General features: G+C 39.1%; 4 protein-coding genes across 5 annotated transcripts; 3 read left to right on the forward strand and 1 right to left on the reverse strand.

Annotated features, from left to right (window-relative positions):
- Positions 1–279: 279 nt before the first annotated feature.
- Positions 280–9463, forward strand: tex14 (testis expressed 14, intercellular bridge forming factor; the record flags this gene model as incomplete). Its single annotated transcript, XM_079447919.1, has 26 exons — positions 280–409; positions 495–609; positions 713–878; positions 994–1133; positions 1792–1908; positions 2258–2381; positions 2460–2638; positions 2768–2916; positions 3540–3730; positions 3956–4408; positions 4677–4750; positions 4874–4956; positions 5176–5388; positions 5505–5602; positions 5694–5807; positions 5932–6016; positions 6219–6279; positions 6354–6481; positions 6628–6758; positions 7015–7186; positions 7272–7412; positions 7551–7712; positions 7810–7885; positions 8012–8116; positions 8895–8960; positions 9072–9463. 25 exons carry the CDS (start codon positions 280–282, stop codon positions 8905–8907), a joined length of 3420 nt encoding a protein of 1139 aa, XP_079304045.1. The 3' UTR covers positions 8908–8960; positions 9072–9463.
- Positions 9399–12361, reverse strand: ska2 (spindle and kinetochore associated complex subunit 2). Its single transcript, XM_079447963.1, has 7 exons — positions 12205–12361; positions 10812–10901; positions 10541–10717; positions 10372–10446; positions 10215–10257; positions 9998–10130; positions 9399–9845 (listed from the first exon to the last, which is right to left on the reverse strand). Exons 1-7 carry the CDS (start codon positions 12232–12234, stop codon positions 9713–9715), a joined length of 681 nt encoding a protein of 226 aa, XP_079304089.1. The 5' UTR covers positions 12235–12361; the 3' UTR covers positions 9399–9712.
- Positions 12362–12736: 375 nt separating this feature from the next.
- mdh2 (malate dehydrogenase 2, NAD (mitochondrial)) lies at positions 12737–16481 on the forward strand. The gene is made up of 9 exons (XM_079448765.1): positions 12737–13046; positions 14292–14460; positions 14589–14672; positions 14780–14889; positions 15073–15198; positions 15317–15394; positions 15655–15754; positions 15890–16041; positions 16179–16481. The coding sequence occupies exons 1-9, from the start codon at positions 12984–12986 to the stop codon at positions 16308–16310; spliced, it is 1014 nt and encodes a 337-aa protein (XP_079304891.1). The 5' UTR covers positions 12737–12983; the 3' UTR covers positions 16311–16481.
- A 1006-nt stretch (positions 16482–17487) lies between these two features.
- Positions 17488–22635, forward strand: LOC306889197 (uncharacterized protein). Of its 2 annotated transcripts, none has more exons than XM_079447932.1 (13): positions 17488–17815; positions 17902–17990; positions 18354–18450; positions 18597–18880; positions 19092–19255; positions 19355–19501; positions 19714–19794; positions 19871–19973; positions 20064–20122; positions 20225–20327; positions 20402–20471; positions 20545–20680; positions 20762–22635. In XM_079447932.1, the coding sequence occupies exons 1-13, from the start codon at positions 17684–17686 to the stop codon at positions 22309–22311; spliced, it is 3015 nt and encodes a 1004-aa protein (XP_079304058.1). In that variant the 5' UTR covers positions 17488–17683; the 3' UTR covers positions 22312–22635. The 2 variants fall into 2 exon arrangements, with proteins under 2 accessions (XP_079304058.1, XP_079304059.1); XM_079447933.1 differs by having other exon boundaries at positions 17498–17815; positions 20234–20327; positions 20762–22569.
- The last annotated feature ends 350 nt before the right edge of the window (positions 22636–22985 follow it).

Consider the following 22985-nt stretch of genomic DNA (forward strand, 5'->3'; position numbering starts at 1 on the left):
GTTTACAGGTAAATAATTTGGTAATATATTAAATGTAATAAGTCATATTCACATTTAAATTGGTTAATCGAGTCAGGTAGCTAGCGTATATGTGTAAGAAATATTAGCCAATGTGACATGCTTTTGCTAGTAAGTCATTTTTTCGACATTTTCACTACAACCAACATTACACATGTTAAATACAACGTTAAATTAACGAGGTAACATCTTAAAACCTAGTTCTGTCCTATAACGAAAAATTGTTGGGCCTCTGGTGTTTGACAGACAGCATCTGACAGCATGACAGGGGTTCAGCCAATGCCCTGTCCTGTGCTTCTGGGAAAGGTGAAAAGTGGTGGTTTACCAGCCCTCCTGCATAGTTACACAACTGAGAAAAAACTAGCAAAGATGGAGAAAATCCTCAAGAAAGGTTTGCAACACAACCTATCTTTATATAATGCATACAACTTTGATTGACTTCACATGTTTCACTTTCTATGTTGTGTCCTCCATAGGTGTGGATGTTGACAGCATGAACCATCTCGGACAGACGGCACTCTTTTGCGCATCTCTGCTCGGCTTTGCTAACGAAGCAGAGAAGCTTCTGGAGTATGGAGCCAATCCAAATCAGTAAGGCCAAACCCATCTCAACACTCCTGTATGCACATACAAAAACAATCATTTCTACATCATACTGTCTTGTGTCATGTGTGACATGTGATGTGTCCACCAGCCGGTGTATTGACTTGAGTACCCCTGTACATGCTGCGGTTTTCTCCTGTAATCCCCGGCTGCTGAGTTCACTTTTGGATGCTGGTGGGGACCTGCGTCTCCATGACGATCAGGGGCGGACACCAAGAGACTGGGCGGAGGCAGGCGCTCAAGAGAACAGCCCAAGGGTCTGTACTGGTGATTTTTCACTGATCTCATGTATTATAAAAAGATTTTCTATAAGTCATTGTGTTTAGCTTAGCTCAGTAAAGGATGGTATGCTATTTGTTACCTACTGTACAGATGCTTGCATTCCTGAAGAGATGTGAGTCTCAAATGCAGAGCATGTTGCAGACACATTTACCCAGAGATGTCCGGAGCACCCCTGCAACCTCAAAGACTCTGCTGAGCTCGATGTCCCCGGTCAAACTTTTACGACCTTGGTGAGGTCAACAGTTGGTTTCTGGCCTTTCGTGTCTATCAATGAGTTTCAATGTTTTATTCTGGTGTTATTTAATATGAGTTTTGAGACATGAAACCATGTGTATTGTAAAAAAGGCAATAAAAGGGATGAAGATGATAGATGAAGAAATTAATACACAACATTCACTTATTTTTTCTTTGTATGCATTTGCTTTTAGGGGCTCTGTTAATATTAAGTCACTTGCAAGTGATATGGTAATGCAGTGTTTTGGCTATGGAAAGGTATGTGTACGCATTATTCAATGTTTTCAATCTTTGTACAAATAGAGATTGCTGACATCAACGTGCACTTTTCAAATTATGAATCTCTTTGGGCTGGTGCTACCTTATGTTTACAGTTATGTGTTGAGAAGCAGGTGCTGAGTCTGGGATTGGCTGCTTCTGTGCCCCTGATAAGTGATGCCGACTTAGGTCAAACTGAGGATGAGCCCTTTAATTCCTTTATTTGTGGATCTTTTATTAGTATGACCAAGTAAGGCATTTTTATCAAGACAAACCCCCTTTCCAAATATGCTTTTGTTCTAAACAACTAACTTCACCTTGCTGTTGCTATCCATCCAATCATCTTGAGTAACTTGGTCTTGATTATAAAGTAATTTGCTTCTGGTTTGGCCTCAGTTACAGTTGGAAAGGATGTCGTGTCACTGTTAAAGAGCTACATGATCCCATTTTGCAAGAGCGTGATGGACACAATGGTATCAAGGATCTACTCATTACCGAGCAGGAATACTGCCGGTAAGAAGGACGACTGTCCTGGAGAGAATGATTGAAAGTAAATCATAAGTGTTCATATAAATTTAAACGCATATTCATTTAATAAAATTTCACTTAAAATGTTTAACTGTGAAGTTGCTTCCCCACTTTAAATTAATACATATTAAAAGTTACTCTTATGAATGAAATAAAACAGAATAGAGATTTATACTGTTAAGTTTTTTAAATTGCTTTTCAACAAAGCCTTTTTGGTGAATTACTGGATGCTTTTAAGCACATGTAAAAATTCTCTGAAACCTCGAGATGCTGAAGATAAAGTCAGCGTGGCGTGTAATAATGCAATGATGATTGAATTTTCCGTCCTTTACAGTCAGTTGTCTCACCCCCACCTGCTGCTGCTGATGGCAGTGAGTATGTCCACTGACCTGACCCACACCAGTCTGGTGTATGAGAGAGTAAATGTGGGCTCCTTGTTCAGTCTTCTGCACCAGAGGGTAAAATTTTGACATTTTAATAAGCACACATTCCTTCATGATATACTGTAAACACTTTGTTCTTTTTGCTTTGTACAGAGGGAGGAGTTTCCCCTCCTGCAGGTTATTGACCTGTTATCAGTGTTACTGCAGGTGTGCGAGGTGTTAATGTACCTGCATGGACGATCTCTTGTGCTTCGGGCCCTTTCCTCACACACCATTCTCATAGTGCACCCTGGAGTTGCCAAGGTTACTGGACTTGGATTCATGGTGCCCAAGTACGTCCCTGCGAAAGACATATTGCAAACTATAGGACGTCAAGTTTTTTCAATGTACTGTAAATTAAGTAGATTATGTTAACAATACATTGTGTTTTGTTGTTTACAAGCCTTTTGTTTCTTTTATAGCGAGGGAACTTGCGTCTATGCTCCGCCTCCTGTTCCTCTACCGCTAAGCCTGGTAAACTGGGCAGCTCCAGAAGTGATCAAGTGTAAAGCGTGCACGGGAAAAGTTGATATCTATAGTCTCTCTGCCCTTATACAGGAGATATATACAGGTACCTGTATGTAATGCAACAGATTTATATTTAATGACCATTTTGATAATAATTTCTGATATGTCACGGACCTTACTATTTAAAATGTTATTTATTATTCTTGCACCTAAAGAACTTTTGGAAATTCTGAAAATAATAGACAAGCTTGGGAAATTTCATTTGTTGTATCTGGGTATTAATCCATAAAATATTGTTGGCATTTAAAGGAAAGGTTTACCCAAAAGTAAAAATTCTTTACTCACCCTCAAACTGTATGAAAGCAAAACGTTCTGGGGCACTTTTGACTACCATTGAAATGTTCCTACTATGGTAGTCAATGGTGGCCAAGAACTGTTTGGTTACAAAGCATTCTCCCGAATAACTTTCTCTGTGTTCATCAGAACAAAGACATTTGTATAGATTTGGAAAAACCTGAGGGAGAGTAAATTAAGTCTGAATTATAATTTTTAAATAATCTCTTCCTTTAAGATTTAACTTTTTTGTGTTGTGTCTGACATTTCTTAAAATTTCTTCTTTTGTATTATACAGAATGACAGTTCTACAGGTTTTGAATGACATAAGGGTGAATACATTGCAATAAAATGGACAATTGCATTTTCAACAACTTTATTGCTTTTTATCAGATAAAGTGCCATGGGGTCCCACAGACCCGCATTGCATAAAAAAGGCAGTGGAGCTAGGACAGACTCTAATTGCACACCCTGCTGTACCTCAGCCTTATTATCAGTACCTGGAAACAGGCCTCCAATGTAGACCACAGGACAGGACCAACACCCTACAGGATCTTTGCTACATGCTTCGCTGTGACATCAGAGTATGTCATTCAACATACTGTATAGTGTTATTTCCTTGCACTACATATATCAGTTCATAATGATTCTTGCTTTCTCTTCTGTGCCCTTTTATATGTTATAATATTATACTGTACTTAAAATTTCTGTTTTCTAAATGTATTTTTGTGCCTACATAGCCTTTTTAGTGTTTCATAGCATGTCAAATATTAGCTAGAGAGTGAGTGGTGCAATCTAACATGTTGCAGGAGATCAGAAGCAAAAACAAGAGGAGAAATGAATGGTACTCGTGGCCTGCCGCTCATTTGCATGAACGCCCAACGTCCCATGATGCTTCAGTCTTCAAGCCAGTTTGTGACAACTGTGGCGATACAGAAACGGATCTGTCAGTCAGTCGCTCCATCTCACACCAAATAAGCTCCATTGTTCCTAACCTTAAAGTGTCTCAGGTACTCATGCAGCAGGCTGAGAGGAATTTGGATAATGTGGAGGCTACTGAGGTGAATGTCCCGTGCTTCGACGAGTTGGATGCTGGGAAATTTGAGGGTGTGGTGGGGAGTCAAAGTGCTTGGAAGGTATTAGGACCCCCATCCAGAAATTATATACCCAAGTGGACCATCAATGAAGATGTGGAGGAAAGTCAGTACAGCTCGGCTCAAGAAGACATCTTTGACAGCGAGAGCTATCCGAGGAGTCTCCAGGTATGCATGCACAAACAACAATATCATTGGAATGAAGGTGAATGGTTTTCGGTGTGATATTCATTGTTTACAATTATTTGCACATTTAAATTAGATAAAAAATGGCACAAATATTACTTAAAGACCTGGAGCATATGAATTACCTGAATTGTACGATGACAACTTTCAAATGAGTTACAAAGAAGGATAAAATATTGTATGCAGATGTTATGTGCACATGAAAAATCTTAAAAAGCATATAGTAGGAGTATGATAACTTCACTTACAGGAGGAGAAATATGACTTGGGAGTGGAAGGAACAAAGAGAGGACAGCAGCCGACAGGATATCAGAAGTCTGACAGGTATACTCAGAAAATTGTCTAAGATAGGATGGTAAGACGGAAAAACCAGGAAGGATATATACTGTATTTATGAAAGAATAAACAAGAAATATTAATCAAGAAAGTAATTTATATTTCTTTCAGGTTGTACATGCAGCTTGAGCCCCAGAGAGACGGCACATACCAATCTCTAGGAAGAAAATACCAAGCAAAGTCCACATGGACCAGTGAGAGACCCGGTTACTCATTTATATTTATAGTGAAGTGTGTTCAGTGCTTATACAGCACTTTCTGAAAAAATAGACTGGTGTCTAATAACAGCGTCACAGCCTTGATCTGTTATTTGCTACTTTCTACTTGAAACTACTTGCTACTTTAAATTTTATGGGATCTTTTGAACTTATAAAGCACCTAAAGACTGTAAGAAATGATAAGGGTCTTCACAGGTGAGGTTAATGAAGTGGTGGCCTTGATGGCACGTGGGCGACTCGGGACTCAAAAGAGTGCTGTGGGCAGCAGTGAGAGCGATGATGTAGAGGAACAACAGCTTCACCTACAGGGCTGGCAGGGATATGACACCAGATATAACTTTGAAAACAACCAGGAATCTGAGACCCGGGAAAGCTGTGATATGGAGCAACTGTTTAAAAGTTTTGCTGGTAATAGAGATGTCCAGCCCATGAAGAATTAAAGCTGTGCTTAAAATGAATGTTGAGACGTTAAACTTCAGTTATTCAGATTTATGGTAATTTCTTTATTTTTTTTATATTTTCAGGCATTGAAAGTGACAGTGAGGAGAGCACAAACTTTCAAACTATCAACTGCACTTTTAATTTAACTGGTAGAGAGCTGGAGGCCACAGCTCAAACTGAGGTGACTTGACCTTTTTTATCCAGTAATTTTACTTGAACTTTAGGTAAGGGCAACATATTTGTATAATATGTTGTTTTATTGTATTACGTAGGAGGTCGATAGTTCTGAAACTGACTATAGACAGTCACCCATCGCACAGAATACTGTCTACTACACACCCAAAAATCATCTGTCTGACAGCTCTACTGCAGGAGAGCACTCTCAGGTGTGCATAAACATTTTTTGCTGTTTTTATTATAACAACATTATGTAACAAATCCCTCAATAAGCCAAAATCAGAAAAGTATTGATGATACCTAGAAGAAAAATGTAATTTTTCCTTTTTTTAGTCACTGAGCTCTGATGAGGAATTGGATGTTACAGTGGAGGTCTGTCTACCCAGCACAACACCAGCAGAAGGAAAACCGATCAAAGGTGGGTTGGTATACAGATTAAATTCCCCGACAATCACTGTATAATCAGGTGTTTGGTTAAACATTTGTCCTGCTCTATTATCTTGTTAGCAGACAACATTTCTTAAAAACAATGCATTTTTTAATTATTACATAAGGGAGCTCCTGTGCTTTTGGGAAGTAAATAACAAGTCATTTACAAGACTTTCATATACATCTTTCAGAATACCAGCCTGCTCAAGATTCAAAGGAAACAGAGCCTGAATCTATTACTCCTGTACAAAGGTCCATTTTTATTATTTGGTTCTTGAAATGCATTTTGTCATCAAGCATTACTAATGTTGCTTCGTAACTATCAGTTGTTTGCCGGACATGGCTGAGATCGCAGACCTTTCCAGCATCCCTTGTTCACCCACCCAGCATCAGGAGTGGGTGGGGCCACCAGGAGGACATCCACCTTCCAACAGCACCCCACGCAGTCCAAGAGGTACAAATACAGATGGCAGAGAGATAATGGATCATTATATGTTTCTCTCGATTCTTTCTTTTATTGTGGACAACATTGTAATACTCATATGAAACCTGCACATTTGGTTGCTCAGTTTAATTTTGACTCTTGTGTTGTAATTAAAGGCCGTAGAACATACCTCAGCAATGTCCCTCACTTCCGGAGTCTCTTGGATGCTTTACCCTTGGGCTACGCTCCCTCCAAGAGTCTCTGCACCGACACCTATGCCACAGGCAGTTCAGGAGACAGCAACACAGTCAGTCAATGAATTCATTTATGATTGATTATTTGTACAGTTCTGTCATGGGGAATCTTTCCTTGCATTCAACTGGGTGATATCATGACGCACCTTTTCCTGTAGAAATCCCAAGTTTGCGGGCTTAATTCATAGGGAACACACATACTAAACTATTTACCTTGAATGCACAGCAAGTAATTTTAGAAGCTTTCAGGCTGCATCAGCTCAAAGCTACAGCAGTTAGGTTAATTGCTTGTCCTGAATCTCTGTCTAGACAAATGTCTCTGCGTCCAGCATCGTACATTCCCCAGCAGTCAGAAACGTCTCTAAGGAGAACACAGAGTCTCCCAGCAGTGATAATGCAGAGTTCACCACTGCCAGCTGTGGAGCCAGACAGAACACAGAGAGCAGCCGGGGAACCAGTGAAGAGATGGAGTGTCCCACTGGTCTGTCATCGTGCATATATCTGTCATTACAGTAGTTTGTAAAAGTTAATTATGGAGTTAATCATGTTGTTGGTCGTACCTGCAGGCGCTCCAGGTGAGGCTGGGATTCAACCAGAGACAGAGGAACAGAGGAAACAGTCAGAAAATAACAGCTGTCTCTCAGATAACCCTGAAAGATATGACCAGCCTCCAAATAGAGACTCTTTGACTACTAAGGAGGCAGACGGTAAAACACCAAGATTAAAATATTTATATATAAATAGTATAATTTTAAATGATTGATTATATTATCTATCAACTTGCTTTAGATTTTTGAGGATTTATATAATGTTCTGTACTTTCTCTAATGTGACATTTCCTGAAGAGAACTATGATGTGTGTACTGGAGGAGAGGAAGTTGGCGAGGAGCTGCTAGATTCTGAACAACAGCTCAACCAACAGTCCTTTGATGAACAAGAGTGTGATAAGGAAGACATCTCAGACTGGAAGGCAGGGTGTGTGGATGAAACCCCAAGTCAGATACTTGGTGAGACGCCTCACGCCTGCCTACTATATGAGTTCACCATGTTCACAATTCATTTTATAAGAGGAATAGAATTGAATATGCATTTGTGTTTTTTTAGACCAGGAACCAGATCCTGTCTTAGAAAATGTGGACAGCAATGCAAACTCTCAGAAGAGTTCTGATGATACAGAGAGGTAAAATGTATAGTTTTAATGTTCCCTCTGTATTTAAATGTTAGCCGTGTAATGTTGAGTTATTCTGTTTAACAGGGAAGTTTTTGATTACTGTTTTCTGAAAAATAAATTGTTTGATCTTTGCAGGGCCAACTCCACTCTTGATGAGGATCTGCAGGGAATACTCTTGGAGAAAGCGGCTGAGATCAGAATTTTCAGGGGGCTGAGCCCCAGCTCGTCATCCAAGTCTCAGTGAGTGATTCTTATTTCATTGATTTGAATCTCAAAGTGACAACGTGTGTGACATTCTACAAACAACCAAAGAGTTCTGTGTTTGGATGTGACCAGAGCTGTTGAAAAACAGAGTTAAGACACTCAAATAGACGTCCATTGGACGAATGGAATGTGGAAGTAACTCGTGTCATGGAGTGACAAATAATTCCAAACACTGTACTGAAGCTCAATGTCTACCAAACGCATTTGCTGTACAGTTATAAATGGCATGTTTATACAATTTAAAGAGTTGGCAGACATATCTTATATTTATAGATCTTAAATATAGATCTTATATATAGATATTACTCTTCAGACAAATGCTGCTTTATATGCTGTCAACGTAGTATTCCGTGCACACAATGTGCTAACATATTTAGCCAAATTTCTGTAATTATAGTTGCTGTTGTCTGTCCCGCTAAAATCAATTCAAATAGGTTGATAACACAGATTTGTTTGGATCTATTGAGCGCTCCATGAACCACGTGACCACACAGCAGCAAGATCGAGTGTCGTAACTCTGTTTTCAAAGGGTCTGGATATGACTGACTAAGCAGAGCTTTCTGTATGATATTGAAGTTTCAATGGATAGTAAAAACAAATCTGCACGTACTTTAGGCTTTCTCAGTCTGACATGATAGGAGCTGGGTATGCAGACAACCCGGAGATTTAGGTCTATTTTCACGTAGCAAGCTAAAATGACCCATGTATTCTAATGCATTTATATTTGACTGGTTAGAAATTTGTGTTATTGTAGAAAGGGTGAATGAGCTGGGAGAAAAACAGGTACAGCTGATCAAGGTGTCCAGAACCATCCTTACAGGTACAAAAGCTTTAAATATGTATTTTACTTAAATTACAGTGTTTATTTTTGTAAGCAGACACCAACTAAAGACTAATTCCTTTTCTCTTACTATTCATTTTTGTTCTTCAGCAGATACCATTGAAAAGCCAGAGTTAGTCAAACCACACTGTTAAAGAGAATAAAGGCTGACTGCATATGTTACATTGTGTTGCATCAGAATAGTTTGTTTTAGCTGCTGCAGGCATTTAGTTTGTTCCTTTGTTGAATTTCCTGTTTCACTAATGTGTAATAACTTGTAGGTTTAGCCACACTTAGAACAGATTTATATTGCAGATTTATTTACCTTGTTCCAGGTTGTTTTCTTTTCATTTGAAATTAATTTTATGATATTAAACTTGATATTACTTTTTACGTTTAGTTGTATTCTGATACATGTCTGATCAAATAAAGTGCAAATACAAAACAAAATGACATTTTATTGCATACGCAAACAGTTTAAGAAATATGAACAGTAAATAGCTAATAAACATAAACAGTTTTTGTGCTTTGTCTTTTCTTGGTGAAAACTAGGGCATTAGATAAACTGGATATGGTTTCTTGTACAAATCTAATTCCACAACAGGTCCATGATCATTACAATTACAGCAGCATAATATTATGCAAAATAAATAGGACAAACAGAGAATAACTTTAAGCTTGAAAAGATCCCAAAATGACAACTGACAATTTTTTTCAGAACTGTTGATCTTGTTTTATGATAGACATACATCTCAGCCTCTTGAAAGTAATGAAACAAGTCCTTTCTTATCCAGGTCGATGAGTTTTAGGTGCTGTAAGGTCTTTAATGCAGAATCACTGACTTTCATATTCATTTTCTTCATCCTTTGAGTACTTATTGGTCCCCTGGAGACAGGATTGGATATTCTTAGGAAGTGCTCAAAAAACACTTTTGCCTGTACATGCTAATGTTTTACCATTATTTAATACAAATACACTTTAGAAGGTTAACTTGGTTTACAAAAGTGATAACAATGTGGGATCTTGACTAGACAAACCTGTTTTTATCTGAGAAGTATTCGGATAGCTGCTTATACAGCGTGTTGAGGTCATTAAGCTTCAAGTTACCGCATACACTTCGAGGGACCGTCTCAAAAATGCTCTCAGTCACCTCCTCACTTGCACTCTGTGCTGCAGGACACAACCAGAACTACATTATACATTTCATGTGATTGATGTCTTTAAAAATATGTGATAAACTGGAGAGTTTCTTACACGTGGACTGTGCTTGAATTTGAGGTTCTGATGTTGGTACAGCCTAAACAACAAAAACATGTTAGCTTATTTTTTTTTACAAATAAATGCAGTCTATTTTGTGAATCCATTAAAATTGAAGGTCGATAAAATAAAAGGAAAACTTTTTTTGTCTAACCTCTACACTTAATGCAGCAATGGATGAGCAGAGAGCCTCTTTCGCTTCTTGTTCTTCTTTTGTTAGTGGTGGAACCTTTATAACAAAATTCAGCATCAGCCTTCAAATACACACTTACAAAATTCTATGGAGGTCTAATTAAAAACGTCTTGACTGAATGAATGAATACCTGTATATCTGCTGTGTTTTGTAACTGTTGAACCAATTGAACTGTTGTGTCTAAATTAGCTCGTATGGAGTCCATAGATCGTTTCTGTTCTGCAGCAATCTCCTCTACTTGAGCACACAGGGCTGCATGTCGTGCTTTGACAGCCGACAGGTTCTCCAATAACTGTACTGGGTTGCCCTGAAAGATGTTGCCATTCAAAGAGTGAACATCCAAGAGACTCAACGAAGTGTGAAATAAAAATTTTAGCTGAGCTATCCTTTCTTTGATTCACCTCAAATGAGCCGGCCTCCCGAGCATTGGCCACGAAGTCAAATTTCAGCCGCTTTTCCACATATTCTATATCAGCCTCCGCTTTCTGGAACTACAAGGACACAATTCTGAACACCATGATTCATTTAGCATTAAATGAGCAAACAAACTGACTCGCCATTAACTTGTTCCGACTGTTCACCTGGACGAGGGTACAACCTAAAACCTGAAACCCTATTAGCAATATTGCACTACTCTGAACACAGTGGACAGCAGAGGCAATACTGATAGGGTCCCAGGAATTAGGATTTTACAATCTGAAAGCATAGAAATTAAATATAAAAATAAAGGCTTTTCAAAGTTTGTGCAAAACTGCTCGCAGACGCTTTGACAATACTATTGCACTGCTAGCTGTCCAATACAGTAGTGCAATGAAGTCAGAGCACCTGTTAACAGCACTCGATACGGCTTGGCACGTGGCTGACCCTACCTTTGAGAAAAATCCCTGGCCAATGCCCTTTTAACATTGCACTGCTTTAATAACCGGGTTATCAGTAGTACAATATGAAAGGGGCACTGGACAGACAGTACATATTCAGGGGGTCCTTTTGTATGCTGAAATATCCAGTCATGATAAATTATGTCTATTAAACCTGGGAAGAAACACAGTTGTTTTATTAAAACATGAACATAAGCACAATGCAGTACAGGTAATAATGACATTGGGGCGAATACGTACAACTGCGCCCCCTTCCGCCACACATTATTTATGACACATTAAACAATTGCAAATGCATGTTTATATTAACACTTAAATCGTTGCATTAAAAGTGCACTTGTATTAATATTTTTAATGTACGCAAATTGTAAATGATCGAAACGCACACCAAATATGGGTAAATGATCGTCGACGTTTTTATTAAACATGCTGTGCATAATAAGTACGACAATAGGCTGTTGGTATACACACCGTCATTGACTAAACACGCTAAATATCGTACGTAGTATAATGCATAGAACATGACAGGGATGAAGGAAGAAATGTGACGGTCCAACGCACGGGCCCTCCCACCCACAGTCCCCACACCATCGATCAGATACCGAGCCAAATGCACGATTTTTAGGTTGTATGCTCTGGTTTTTGATCCAACACAAAACATATAGATTATCTGTAACAGAAAAATACGAATAGCAATGGCACTAGTTAGCTGCGCAGCTACATGTTTTTCGTATTTTCTCCCGTCCAACCGGAGGGAAAGTCAGGGACATGGACAAAACGCATAACACACTCAATGTTTATATGCTATTTTTCGTTATGGCTGTTAAAGAACAGCGGTCTACATGAACGCTGGTCGCACGCGGATAAGTATACACGTTTCATTAATCGTTTGGTTTAAATAATAAAAATCCTTTACCATCGCCTCCAGCTTATCAACTGTCTCCATGTTGAATAGTTTACATTCCTGAAGCAGCCCCGGAAATATAAAGCTCGCAGCAGAACAGAAAGCCTTCTCTGATTGGTTATCTGTCAGAGAGTGGAATATGATTGGTCAGTTTGGAAGAGCTGCTGCCAAAGAGAATGAGCGGAAAAGGGGCCGTAGATGTACGGAATGGAATATTAACGTACGTGACGGTAGTTTGAAACGTGTTAAACGATTATTATAATTGTTTAAGGTTTTTCCTTGTCGTCTAATCCGCACTAGGTTTTTAAAGTTTTGTGTAGAGACGACAAGTTATGTCAGAAATTAAAATAGTAATTTTATTCACATTTGTGTAAGAATGTTTCAACGCAATATTGTTCATTGCGAAATACGGTATATTACAGCATTAGTAATATATAGTTTCTAAACGCCTTATTTAGAATAGAATAGGCTAACTCTAAAAATATTTTGAGCAATCGCAGTACATAAAAACTTTCAATGACGTTTTGACCAAAACCGACCAATCGACCGCCGCAAGGTGAAACCGATCGGTGGGCGGTGCGATATAGTCAAGTTCAACATGATTGATAACATGATTGTTCAATCACGACACTGCACTTTCAGCCTCCCCACCAATCAGATTCGCCCAATGGTTTATAGCGTCGACAAGCTTGCTTGCGCTGTCTTGTTAGAGGACGTTGGAGTCACAGTCAGGAGGGCTCTGTATCAAATATTCATTTTAAAACAGAAAATACTCTCAAATTCAACCAAACATGTTCTCCCGCATTGCCAGACCAACAGCCACCCTCGCCCGGAGCCTGTCCACATCCTCCCAGGTAAATTAGTATCATGTTTAAGAACATTTAAGCAGCTAGCATTAGCCTCGTTGATGCATGTGAGTGAATATAGTGACGCAAACCTCGAGCGGTTTCTATTTTTTCGTGATGTGTGATATGCGTGTAGCTGGCAAACAAGCCGAAACTAAGCTGCAATGCAGGTGAAATAACCTAGAGGTAGGAAAGGTAAATGTTACATTGACTGGCATTTAGCCACCACACTAACAAGTTTAGGTGTTGCAATTGAACGTGCTTTCAAGTGAAATGGTCACGATTAGGTTCATTGAGGATGTAAGGATAATTTATGATCAATGGATCCTGTTATAGTCCTGCTGTCTGGAAGGTCATATTCTCGACCTTGCCGACTAGTTAAGTCTGCCTGAGTATCATCCTGGTTACGAGAAGTATCAATTTGACTCGGACACATCTCCCCTCTTCAAAAGGTCAGTAATCCGTGGCTTGGCCTCTTGAACTGTCCTGGGATGGTATTAATGTAAATTTAGCTTTTTATCAGCCAGACCAGTTTTGTACCTTTTTGGGACTGGCATCTTTGATACACTTAAGATTAAATACGTTTTGCTATTGAGATGTTTCATTTATTACATTAACATAAAGCTTCTTCTTAATTGCAAAAGGTATTACTATATAAGAAGTTAATATATTGCCATGTAATCATAAATGTAAAGCGTGTGATTTGTGGTTTACCATTTGGAATCACAAGAATACACAATACCTTAGCATGCAAAATGCAAATTAGTTTTTCAGTATTTTGTATAAAATTCTCTGTACTTGCTACTAAAACATGAATCGCTTTGTTTAAACACTCCCACCTCTTAGCATGACTGGTAGTAAAAATTCTGACTGGCATATTTCCAGATGGAAAGGTCCCAAGGTCAAGATCAATAATATTTTGGTCTGACCCCGGTGGCTTGTATGTTTAGTGTTTGGCACACATAGGAATGACTCTAAAATCAGTGTTAAATGAGAAGTGTTCTAGTTCCGCCTTGATAAATTGTTCAGGATTTTAAGTCGATTTTATGACTTTATTTGACAACCAGATTATGATTAATAATTACACCCAAGCATATGAAGCAGTAAATCTAATGGCATGTTGACTCAGAAGTCAACTGCCTCATATATAACTGATATATGATATATACTGATATATGATAACTGATATAACAAGGGCGGGTCAGCCCATATTATGATGTGTTGTCGTAGATACATTTCTTTTTTTCCTTGTAGAATAATGCAAAGGTAGCTGTGTTGGGTGCCTCAGGTGGCATCGGGCAGCCCCTGTCCCTCCTGTTGAAGAACAGCCCTTTAGTGAGCAAGCTTTCCCTCTATGATATCGCCCACACTCCTGGAGTGGCTGCTGACCTCAGCCACATTGAGACAAGAGCCCATGTCACAGGTACAACTCCAGATTCTTTGTAATTATTCAATAACCCCCACAGGTTGTGAAGCTTCTATTTTAATTATTAGAGATGTGGTGTTGCTTTTAATAAGACCACTATAGAGATCGTTTGTATTGTCTTGCAGGGTACATGGGGCCAGATCAGCTGGGTGATGCGTTGAAAGGCTGTGAAGTTGTCGTCATCCCTGCAGGTGTCCCAAGGAAGCCTGGTGGGTGATCTTTTTACAATTCTTTTTTTACTTCTTGCCATGTTATGACACGATGGAAGACTACAAATCCTACAAGGTAATAATGCATTTATTACTTTTCTAACCAGGTATGACCCGTGATGATCTATTCAACACCAATGCTAACATTGTGGCCACACTTGCTGATGCCTGTGCCCGCCATTGCCCTCAGGCCATGATTTGCGTAATTTCAAACCCAGTAGGTATAAAGTCTCAGGATAAGGATATGACCGGACCTAATGTTTGCAGAGATAACACTTTATAAATGCTCAAAGGGTGTGCACTGAAGTATGTATAAATTGCTAATTCATTGAGTACCGGTTAAGATGCATTGTGATATCAAAATGTCGTTCAGCTTATTTTTGTGATATTGTGATTTCAGGTGAACTCTACTATCCCCATCACATCAGAAGTTATGAAGAAGCATGGTGTCTACAACCCCAACAGAGTCTTTGGTGTCACAACACTGGACATCGTCAGAGCAAACACTTTTGTTGCTGAGCTTAAAGTTAGTTTCACAGCTCCTAAAATTTGATTAAATAAAGGAGTAGGTGTAACTTAACAGCACTTTTTCTTTTTTGTGATGTTGATCTAGTCATTTGTTTTTGATGCGATGATTGTTGTAGGGTCTTGATCCAGCCAGAGTCAATGTTCCTGTTATCGGAGGTCATGCAGGAAAGACCATCATTCCTCTCATTTCACAGGTGTGCAAAACCACTTTGTGCAACAGATTTAATTTCAGCTTCATCTGAATGTGATTTGTTATTGCTTGGATATCTTTTATATTTGTATATATTATGATATTCATATATGAATGTATAATTATATATTACTTAAATAATGCATACACACAATAGGAATACCATCAAAACATAAACAATTGTGCTTTACATGTACTTCAGAGCTTTGAATTACTTTTTATTTGAATTGGAGAGATTGTTAATGTAACATTGTGTTTTCTTAGTGCACCCCTAAGGTTGAGTTCCCTGCAGATCAGCTGTCTGCTTTGGCCGGCAGGATTCAGGAAGCTGGAACTGAGGTTGTGAAGGCTAAAGCTGGTGCAGGTATAGACTAATACTTTTATATGCTTTTGCGATTATGCTATGATGTACAGTATATAGCACTCTCTGCAGAGGGAAATACTTTTAAAAGGTTTAGGAATGGAAATATTTATCTATGATTTGTGTCTTTATTCACAGGCTCTGCCACCCTGTCCATGGCCTATGCTGGAGCCAGGTTCACATTCTCTCTCCTGGACGCCATGAATGGAAAGGAGGGTGTTGTTGAATGTGCGTTTGTAAGATCTGAGGAGACTGAATGTAAATACTTCTCTACACCTCTGTTGCTGGGGGTAGGTCCATCTTCTGTACTTGGATTAGTTTCTAACTGAAACCACAATCTGCATTCTGATGGTTAAAAGATAGACTTAGCTGCTTAAATTTACAACAAAAACAAGATTTATTGTATGCAATTGCTTTTCTTTCTCAGAAAAATGGCATTGAGAAGAACCTCGGCCTTGGCAAGCTCTCAGCCTTTGAGGAGAAGCTGGTTGCTGAAGCCATGGATGAGCTAAAGGGCTCCATCAAGAAAGGAGAAGACTTTGTTGCAAATATGAAGTGATCTGTTGCATTATTGTCCGTGAAATATCATTTATTTATATAGTTGAGTCCTTGTATGTGAACTGGGTTTCCTCTCAAAATGTATTTTCATCACGTTGAAAGATGCAGCAAGTGTTTATACTGATTTAAATGGTCAAATCCAACCATCAATAAAACTGTCTGCTTAACCAACTCTATTCATCTTTGTGTATTTCGGTTCAAATTATTCAGATGGCTGCTGTTGCCTATTATTTACCTGTGCTTGGGTGTGCAGTACTGTTGATAGATGTGATGTGAGCATCTCAAAATCAATGTGAATGAAGATTTCTATAATACGAAATGGCAAGTAATACTATTAAGCAGCATTTCCAATTATGGCAAAGGTTATATGGCTTTTTATATTAGGAACATGGTGATTTGAATGATTCCCAGAATCATTTAATTTATAAATAATAATTTCACTGTCACGTCACAATGTCTACATGCTCTGACTGCCCTACTGGAGAATTGCATTTACATTTGGCAGTACACTAATTCAATGCAACTAACAGATAAATCTATACATTTTTAGTCAAAAATCTTTAAATTAGTCCAAAAACCTATTCCGTTATACAATGCAAAAACGTGCATTATTTTGATTGGTGGTCTAATTTTTCTAATGTTTACCTAACGTTTATGATGAATTTCTACATTTAAAAGATGCCACAATCTGTGTCCCCCCTGGATGCATCTTTGGACCTCCCAGGGTGCCATGGCCTCCAGTTTGAGAACCGCTCTTCCCAGAGATGATCAAACCCATGACTTTTGCAGTGCAAAAATAAAGCTATATAAAATTAACCCACTATTTTAGTTTCAACAACTATTTGATATTCAGACCACAAATATGATTAAGTACATAAACATACACCATGCATTTGTAGTGTTGTCAATAATTTGGCTAATTCGTATGTTTTTTATTTTATTTTGCGTTCGTTTAACACCTGTGAAAGAAATTAAATTTTACAAAACAATAAGCCATCATCGTATCTAAATAATAGTTTGTTAAAAAATACTTTTTAGCAATATAAAACAAAAGTTTGTCAATAACAATTAGTTTGGAAGTTATTTTAATTCAGTGTATAGCTTTGAATATTCGCTTCTTCTAAATGTGAACGCACGGTCATTGCAAGCTTATTTGCATAAAGCGTGCTAATCTGCATACGGGCAGGTGAACGGAAACAGCCCACCGCCAATCATTTCACACGATTCATACGAAAACACGAACCGCATCCTCTGCCACACCGTTGAGCAAACGTAACCGTTTCCATGTCTTCAATGTGCCATTGAAGTGATAGTTAAAGAACACAAAGCAGAAAACGTGGATAGTAAAGTTCTGGCTTTGTTGACGGTCACATAATGGCTGGATCAACAGAGGAGCGTTTGCACGTGGTCGCGATCATTCACGCCCTGAAGGCTGTCGGCATCCGCGTGAAAAACTGGAAGAACCTTCTCAATGGCACCTCAAACTCGGAACAATCGCTCACTGAGGTAACAGTTACTTTTTTACTAACTTTATGCACACTACGTGCAACTCAGACATCATTTATAACTTTTATCTTGTATATTGCTCTCAGAAAAATGGGCCACAACGCTTTGCTTTTGGACGTGACCTGCACTTGCTCCCTCAACGTCAACTGTCTGAAATGGGCGGTACAATACCTCAGTATGTTTTATTAAAGATCTTCCGTATTAGAAAATAATATAAAAATAGCCTAACGAACTATAAACGATTGTTTTAATTTAGTAGAAGTTCAGTAAACATACTTTTGTGGATGTATTTGGATTTACCAGAAAATACACGCATCGTGGTTAAACTTTGGTATTGGGACCTGTGTAATATATTGGGAACAGTATATTTGTTTATTTATTTTTTGTACTACAAATACCATATTTACGCTATGTTTAATTTAGTAAACGAGGACAGTGGATGTTTAAAAAGTGAAATTATATTTTGTTACTGTTCAATGAATGAATGTTCAATCGGTTGACAGACAGTCACAAGAGCATTTTATATGTTGGGTTTTAGGTTCTTGGTGGAGGCCTGTGGGTACCTGTCACAGCATCTGCATACCGAAGGTCTTTTCAGGAAGACTGGATCCCTCAGTCGCATACGTGCATTAAGGGTAAATTCGTGGAAATGCTTGTGAGACGTGAAATTAATGTTATGATGATTTATCGTTGCTGTACATTCAGATGGTCACTATGTTAAGATCATATGATCAAATGGTTTGATGTCACTTTAATAACTTTTATGATGTCAATTTCATAGGCAGATCTGGAGCAGGGAAAGACTTTCTTTCGCCCGCCTCACTCAGACCTCTTGCATCCATGTGACGTTGCATCTCTCTTCAAGCAGTTCCTGCGTGAGCTGCCGTCACCTCTCATCCCCACAGACCTCCAGGGTCCGCTGATTCAGGCTCAGGGGCTTGTGATATCACACGACCAGGAGGGGGCGAGAACCAGAACAACTCTGCTTATAACAGCACTGATTCCTGCATCTCACGCCCGTGCGCTGAGATACATTTGCACCTTTCTGCGTCAGGCTGCAGAGAGGTTAGAATTATTTAGTTTGCTGTCGGACTATAGCCAAAAACTTGGTTGCATGACAGGAGTTGGAAGTTTTTGGAATCGATGGCTTGTCTCAAAATCTATGCATAAAACTGAAACTAAAAACAACTAACTGTGTCAGCGGTTTACAAAATCTGTTCAGCTTACAAACTGGTATGAGATTGGTATTGATTTTCTTTTCACATTTCCAAACCAGATGCAGTGAGAACAGAATGGATGTAAACGGTCTGGCAGTTGTGATAGCCCCGAACCTGCTCCAGTCTCCAGCACAACCCTGCAAACTGACAGTGGACACTGAGAAGCATCTAGACCAGCAGGCAGCAGTGATCAAAACCCTTATTCTTCATTCAGACCGTATTGGTAAAGATGTATGAGATTTGTGTGATTGTAATACTAGTTGTTGGTTATAGCCCCAGTAAAATCATGTTTTTGTATACTTGTATTCTTTTTGATTACTAGGTATCGTTCCATCATGTGTGATGGAGGCATCAAAAACAACAGGGGTGAAAGGCACTCCCTCTCCTACAGGTGGTGCTGTGTTCAGCAAGAGAACGGGACTGAGTGTGTACAGAAGCCTGAGACGACAACGGAGACGAAGTGTTGGCGGTGAGATTTGCACAAACGTCCCTTCAATATTCAGAATAGGGGTTGATGCATAGGTAAAATAATTTTATGGAAAATTATCTTTTACTATTTAACAGGAATATTGTTTTCTCATATCTGTGTTGAAAATGTGCTTAAACTGGGTTCAAGATCTAAATTGAGATTTCTTAAGAAATTTATGTAGAGTTCATCTTTTTCTCTAAATATTGTTTCAGAGATATTTGTAGATGCTTTTTCCAAACTGAAGCCATGTCGTACTCCCACTGGACCACCTATATCTTTAGATGTCATGTCAGGTAAGGCACATTTTTCAATGTGAATTATCTTGTCTTTTTCACGTATTCATTCTAAAATTATAATGGGTCTCAATAGATCGTCCATTCTCAAAAAGCCCCACCCCACAGTCACCAATCACAGTCAAACGCAAAGCCACTGATGAGACTGTTCCTCAACTTGAAGGATCTGCTAAAAAACGGTATATCTGTTGCTTACCATATTCTTTTTTGTTAGGGGACTACTTGACTCTTAACTCTGCTGGATGCTTTCTTTGTATCTGTTTGTTCAGGCGTTCTCTGCATGACCTGAGAGAAGACACAGCGTCCTCATTCAGCCAGCCAACAGAGGGTGAGATCACTTAAAATGCATAGTTTACCAACTCATCTCCTGATTGTTGAAGAAACTTTTTTAATGCAGCAAAGTTGCCGGTAAAAATCTGTTCATGATCAGAATCCACAGGTGTTCGCACTCCCCTGGAGGAAAAGAGTAGTAAGGAAGATGTCAACACTTATAAGAAGAGAAACCAGACTAGGGAGCACTGGAAATCTCTTCGGTATGCAAATTACACACTGTTAGAAATAACAGAAGATTACAGTCAGCCATTTCATTGTGTTTTTCGATATTCAGGCCTCTGGGACAGGAGGAAAAAGCTCACCGGAGAAAACGATCTCTTCGCTTTTTCACTATGTCCAACCACGTATGTCCTTCTCCTTTGACCTCTTTTTCCATCTTTCAAAGCTTTGTACTATCATTTTGTTTGGTATTTTCAGATGTCACTGACACCAACACACAAAGACTCTGAAAATGGTTTAGAAGATCATGGAGTGCAATCTGACTATAGGAGTAGTATCGATGGTGATGACTCTCCAAGGGTCCCACTAATACTTATTGATGGACCAGGAGGAGGTTTGGATAAGCCTTCATGAATTTCATCTCGTATTTATGTCGTTTCAAATTCTGATATGGAAGTTTTCCTTTGTTTTGCAGTTGTCGTTGGTAATGAGGTTGACGATGACCCGGATCTTCTTAACTGCAGTTTTGTTGAAAGCCCTAATGACTTTATAAATTCAGTGAGATCTGAAGTCCCTTGCGTTCAAAGACAGGAAAGTGAACTCTGTGAAGATGAATGCTGGACTGTACTTGAAGATGAAAAGTTTGTACCTTTAGGTGAACACGCAGTGATCGAATCTGTAACTCCAAATGAAGTTTTGGAGTTTAAGGGAACAGAAGAGCATGAAATGGTGCGAGAGATGAAGCCGGTGGGAGAACCATCACGTAAGGAATCCAAAGAAACTAAGAAGAAGAGCTCTAAGAACCGGTCCCGTCCACGCAGGTCCATAAGCTTGCCTGAGGTGACGCTGGAATCATGTTGTGATGAGATTCCTGGGTTGGAAAAGGAAGTTGGAAGGGTTGAACCAGAGATGGTAAACAGTGTCTGGCCATTGTTTGCAAGTCTGACCCTTTCAAATGAGCTCGTAAATAAAACCACAGAGAATCAGAATGTGGGAAGCAGGGAGGTGCCAGGCCAAGAGATGCCAGGCACGGTTAAAATGCGGAAGAAACAAGACAAGATGGCGGATTCGACTCTTGGTTTCAAAAGACCGCATCAGCGCTTGTCCATGGCTGAGCGACTTCGAGGTTTTAGCGCTTTGACCTTGCTGCTCCGGACATCACGGGCGGCACCTCAGTTTCGGGAAAAACCACAAGAATGCCTTCAGAAGGGGGCTACGCGTCTTCGGAGGCAGGGGGCACGTCGGTTTGGACGCTCTATTAGCCATGAGGGAGTATCAGAGAGACTGCGAGAGAGCCCTGAAAGTTCTCCACCCACAAATCAGACTTTCATAGGAATATGTGACGCTAGCCCTGATTCAGGCGTGGAGTCTGTGGATCATGAACTGCTCAGCGATTTGCATCGAGAAGAGGTGTGGAAGAGGTCACAAAATTCCCCAAAAGCCCAGCCAATAATTGATGGGAATGTAGGTTGTTTGCTAGCGAGCTCAGAGAGAAATCAAGAATCTGAAGTGGATAAGAACGAATTTCAGTCGTCAATTAAGAAATCTGAGCAGCTTAATAAACCCACACTCGATGTCGAGGAGTCCGATCTCTATAAACTGTTAGATCAGAAGTGCCGCATTGATGATCAAAAGGAGAATCATAGAGAGTCTGGTGTTTGTTTTCATCTTGAGGAACATCAAATCCTAACACCTGATTTTACATCTCCAGCATTCTTCCAGCAGATGGTGCCATTGAATCCCTTCGGAGACGCAAGCCCGGAAAAAGTCTCTCCACTCCCTAAAAGAGAGGAAAACTCCTCATGGCTGGACGCTAGTCCTACATTTCAGTTTACACCTTGTAAAGCTTTTGGGTCTTTGATGCTTGATGATGTCCTTTCTGAAGATGATGAACGTTTACCTTATGAGATGTCGCCTCCAGCTTTTCATTTCAGATGTCCGACCACTCGAAGACGCTACAGAGACTCTCCCCGTTGGCCATCGCATGAAGTCCGCATGTCTGCTTGGAATCCGTTGCCCCTTTAAATGTTTGGGGCAAAATCCGTTGCCCCTTGAAATAGTTCTTATTAATTAGGTTAATAAATATTAGTTCCCAACGAAATGGCACTTGAATCTGATTTGTTACAGCAAATGTTCATTTGTGGAACAGTGATTTTTATTGTTGTTTTTTTTGTTTGTCCGTTGTCACACAATTTCTTTCTTTGTTCTTAATAAAGTTTTAATAGTTCACTTTTGTTGTTATTTTTGTTTTGGAAAGCGTACATGTTAAGGTATGTTTAGTCATGTCACAATAGTACAAGTAATATTACATTTTAATTATGCAAGTTGAGCAACTAACTTGGGTTCTATATAATCAATTCTGTTTTAAAACAATACTTCAGGACAAACTTAAGTTAAGAATAATTCCAAAGTAAAAACAAGTTTACAGTTATGCGATTACAATAGAAGTCTATGAGAAGAGTCTTTTGAATTCAGATTTGATTTTACAAACTGAGGAACGAGTTGACATTTTTCATGTCATTTATCAGCTTTACAACAAAAAAAATCTAATTTTATTTTTCATTGCGTACAATCTATTCAGTTCATAGTGATTGATCTGAACTTTATAAATCAGAAACTTCTGATTTTGTGTGCATTTAAGTTAAAGTGGTAATGCCTCTTTTATGAGACTGGTGCTCCTCCCCTTTGATGTAGAGTTG

Source organism: Barbatula barbatula, assembly GCF_947034865.1.
Source record: "Barbatula barbatula genome assembly, chromosome: 24".
Taxonomy (NCBI): Eukaryota; Metazoa; Chordata; class Actinopteri; order Cypriniformes; family Nemacheilidae; genus Barbatula; species Barbatula barbatula.

Coding starts and splice junctions, on each gene's coding strand:
- ska2 (XM_079447963.1), bottom strand. CDS start 12,234: ATGGAGACAGTTGATAAGCTGGAGGCGATG. Junction 10,902..12,204: donor TTGATAAGCTGGAGGCGATG/GTAAAGGATTTT, acceptor GTGTCCTTGTAG/TTCCAGAAAGCGGAGGCTGA. Junction 9,846..9,997: donor TACTTCTCAGATAAAAACAG/GTTTGTCTAGTC, acceptor TCCTGTCTCCAG/GGGACCAATAAGTACTCAAA.
- mdh2 (XM_079448765.1), top strand. CDS start 12,984: ATGTTCTCCCGCATTGCCAGACCAACAGCCACCCTCGCCCGGAGCCTG. Junction 14,890..15,072: donor TTTGCGTAATTTCAAACCCA/GTAGGTATAAAG, acceptor TTGTGATTTCAG/GTGAACTCTACTATCCCCAT. Junction 15,199..15,316: donor CTTTTGTTGCTGAGCTTAAA/GTTAGTTTCACA, acceptor TGATTGTTGTAG/GGTCTTGATCCAGCCAGAGT.
- LOC306889197 (XM_079447932.1), top strand. CDS start 17,684: ATGGCTGGATCAACAGAGGAGCGTTTGCACGTGGTCGCGATCATTCAC. Junction 17,816..17,901: donor CGGAACAATCGCTCACTGAG/GTAACAGTTACT, acceptor TATTGCTCTCAG/AAAAATGGGCCACAACGCTT. Junction 20,328..20,401: donor GAGCACTGGAAATCTCTTCG/GTATGCAAATTA, acceptor TTCGATATTCAG/GCCTCTGGGACAGGAGGAAA.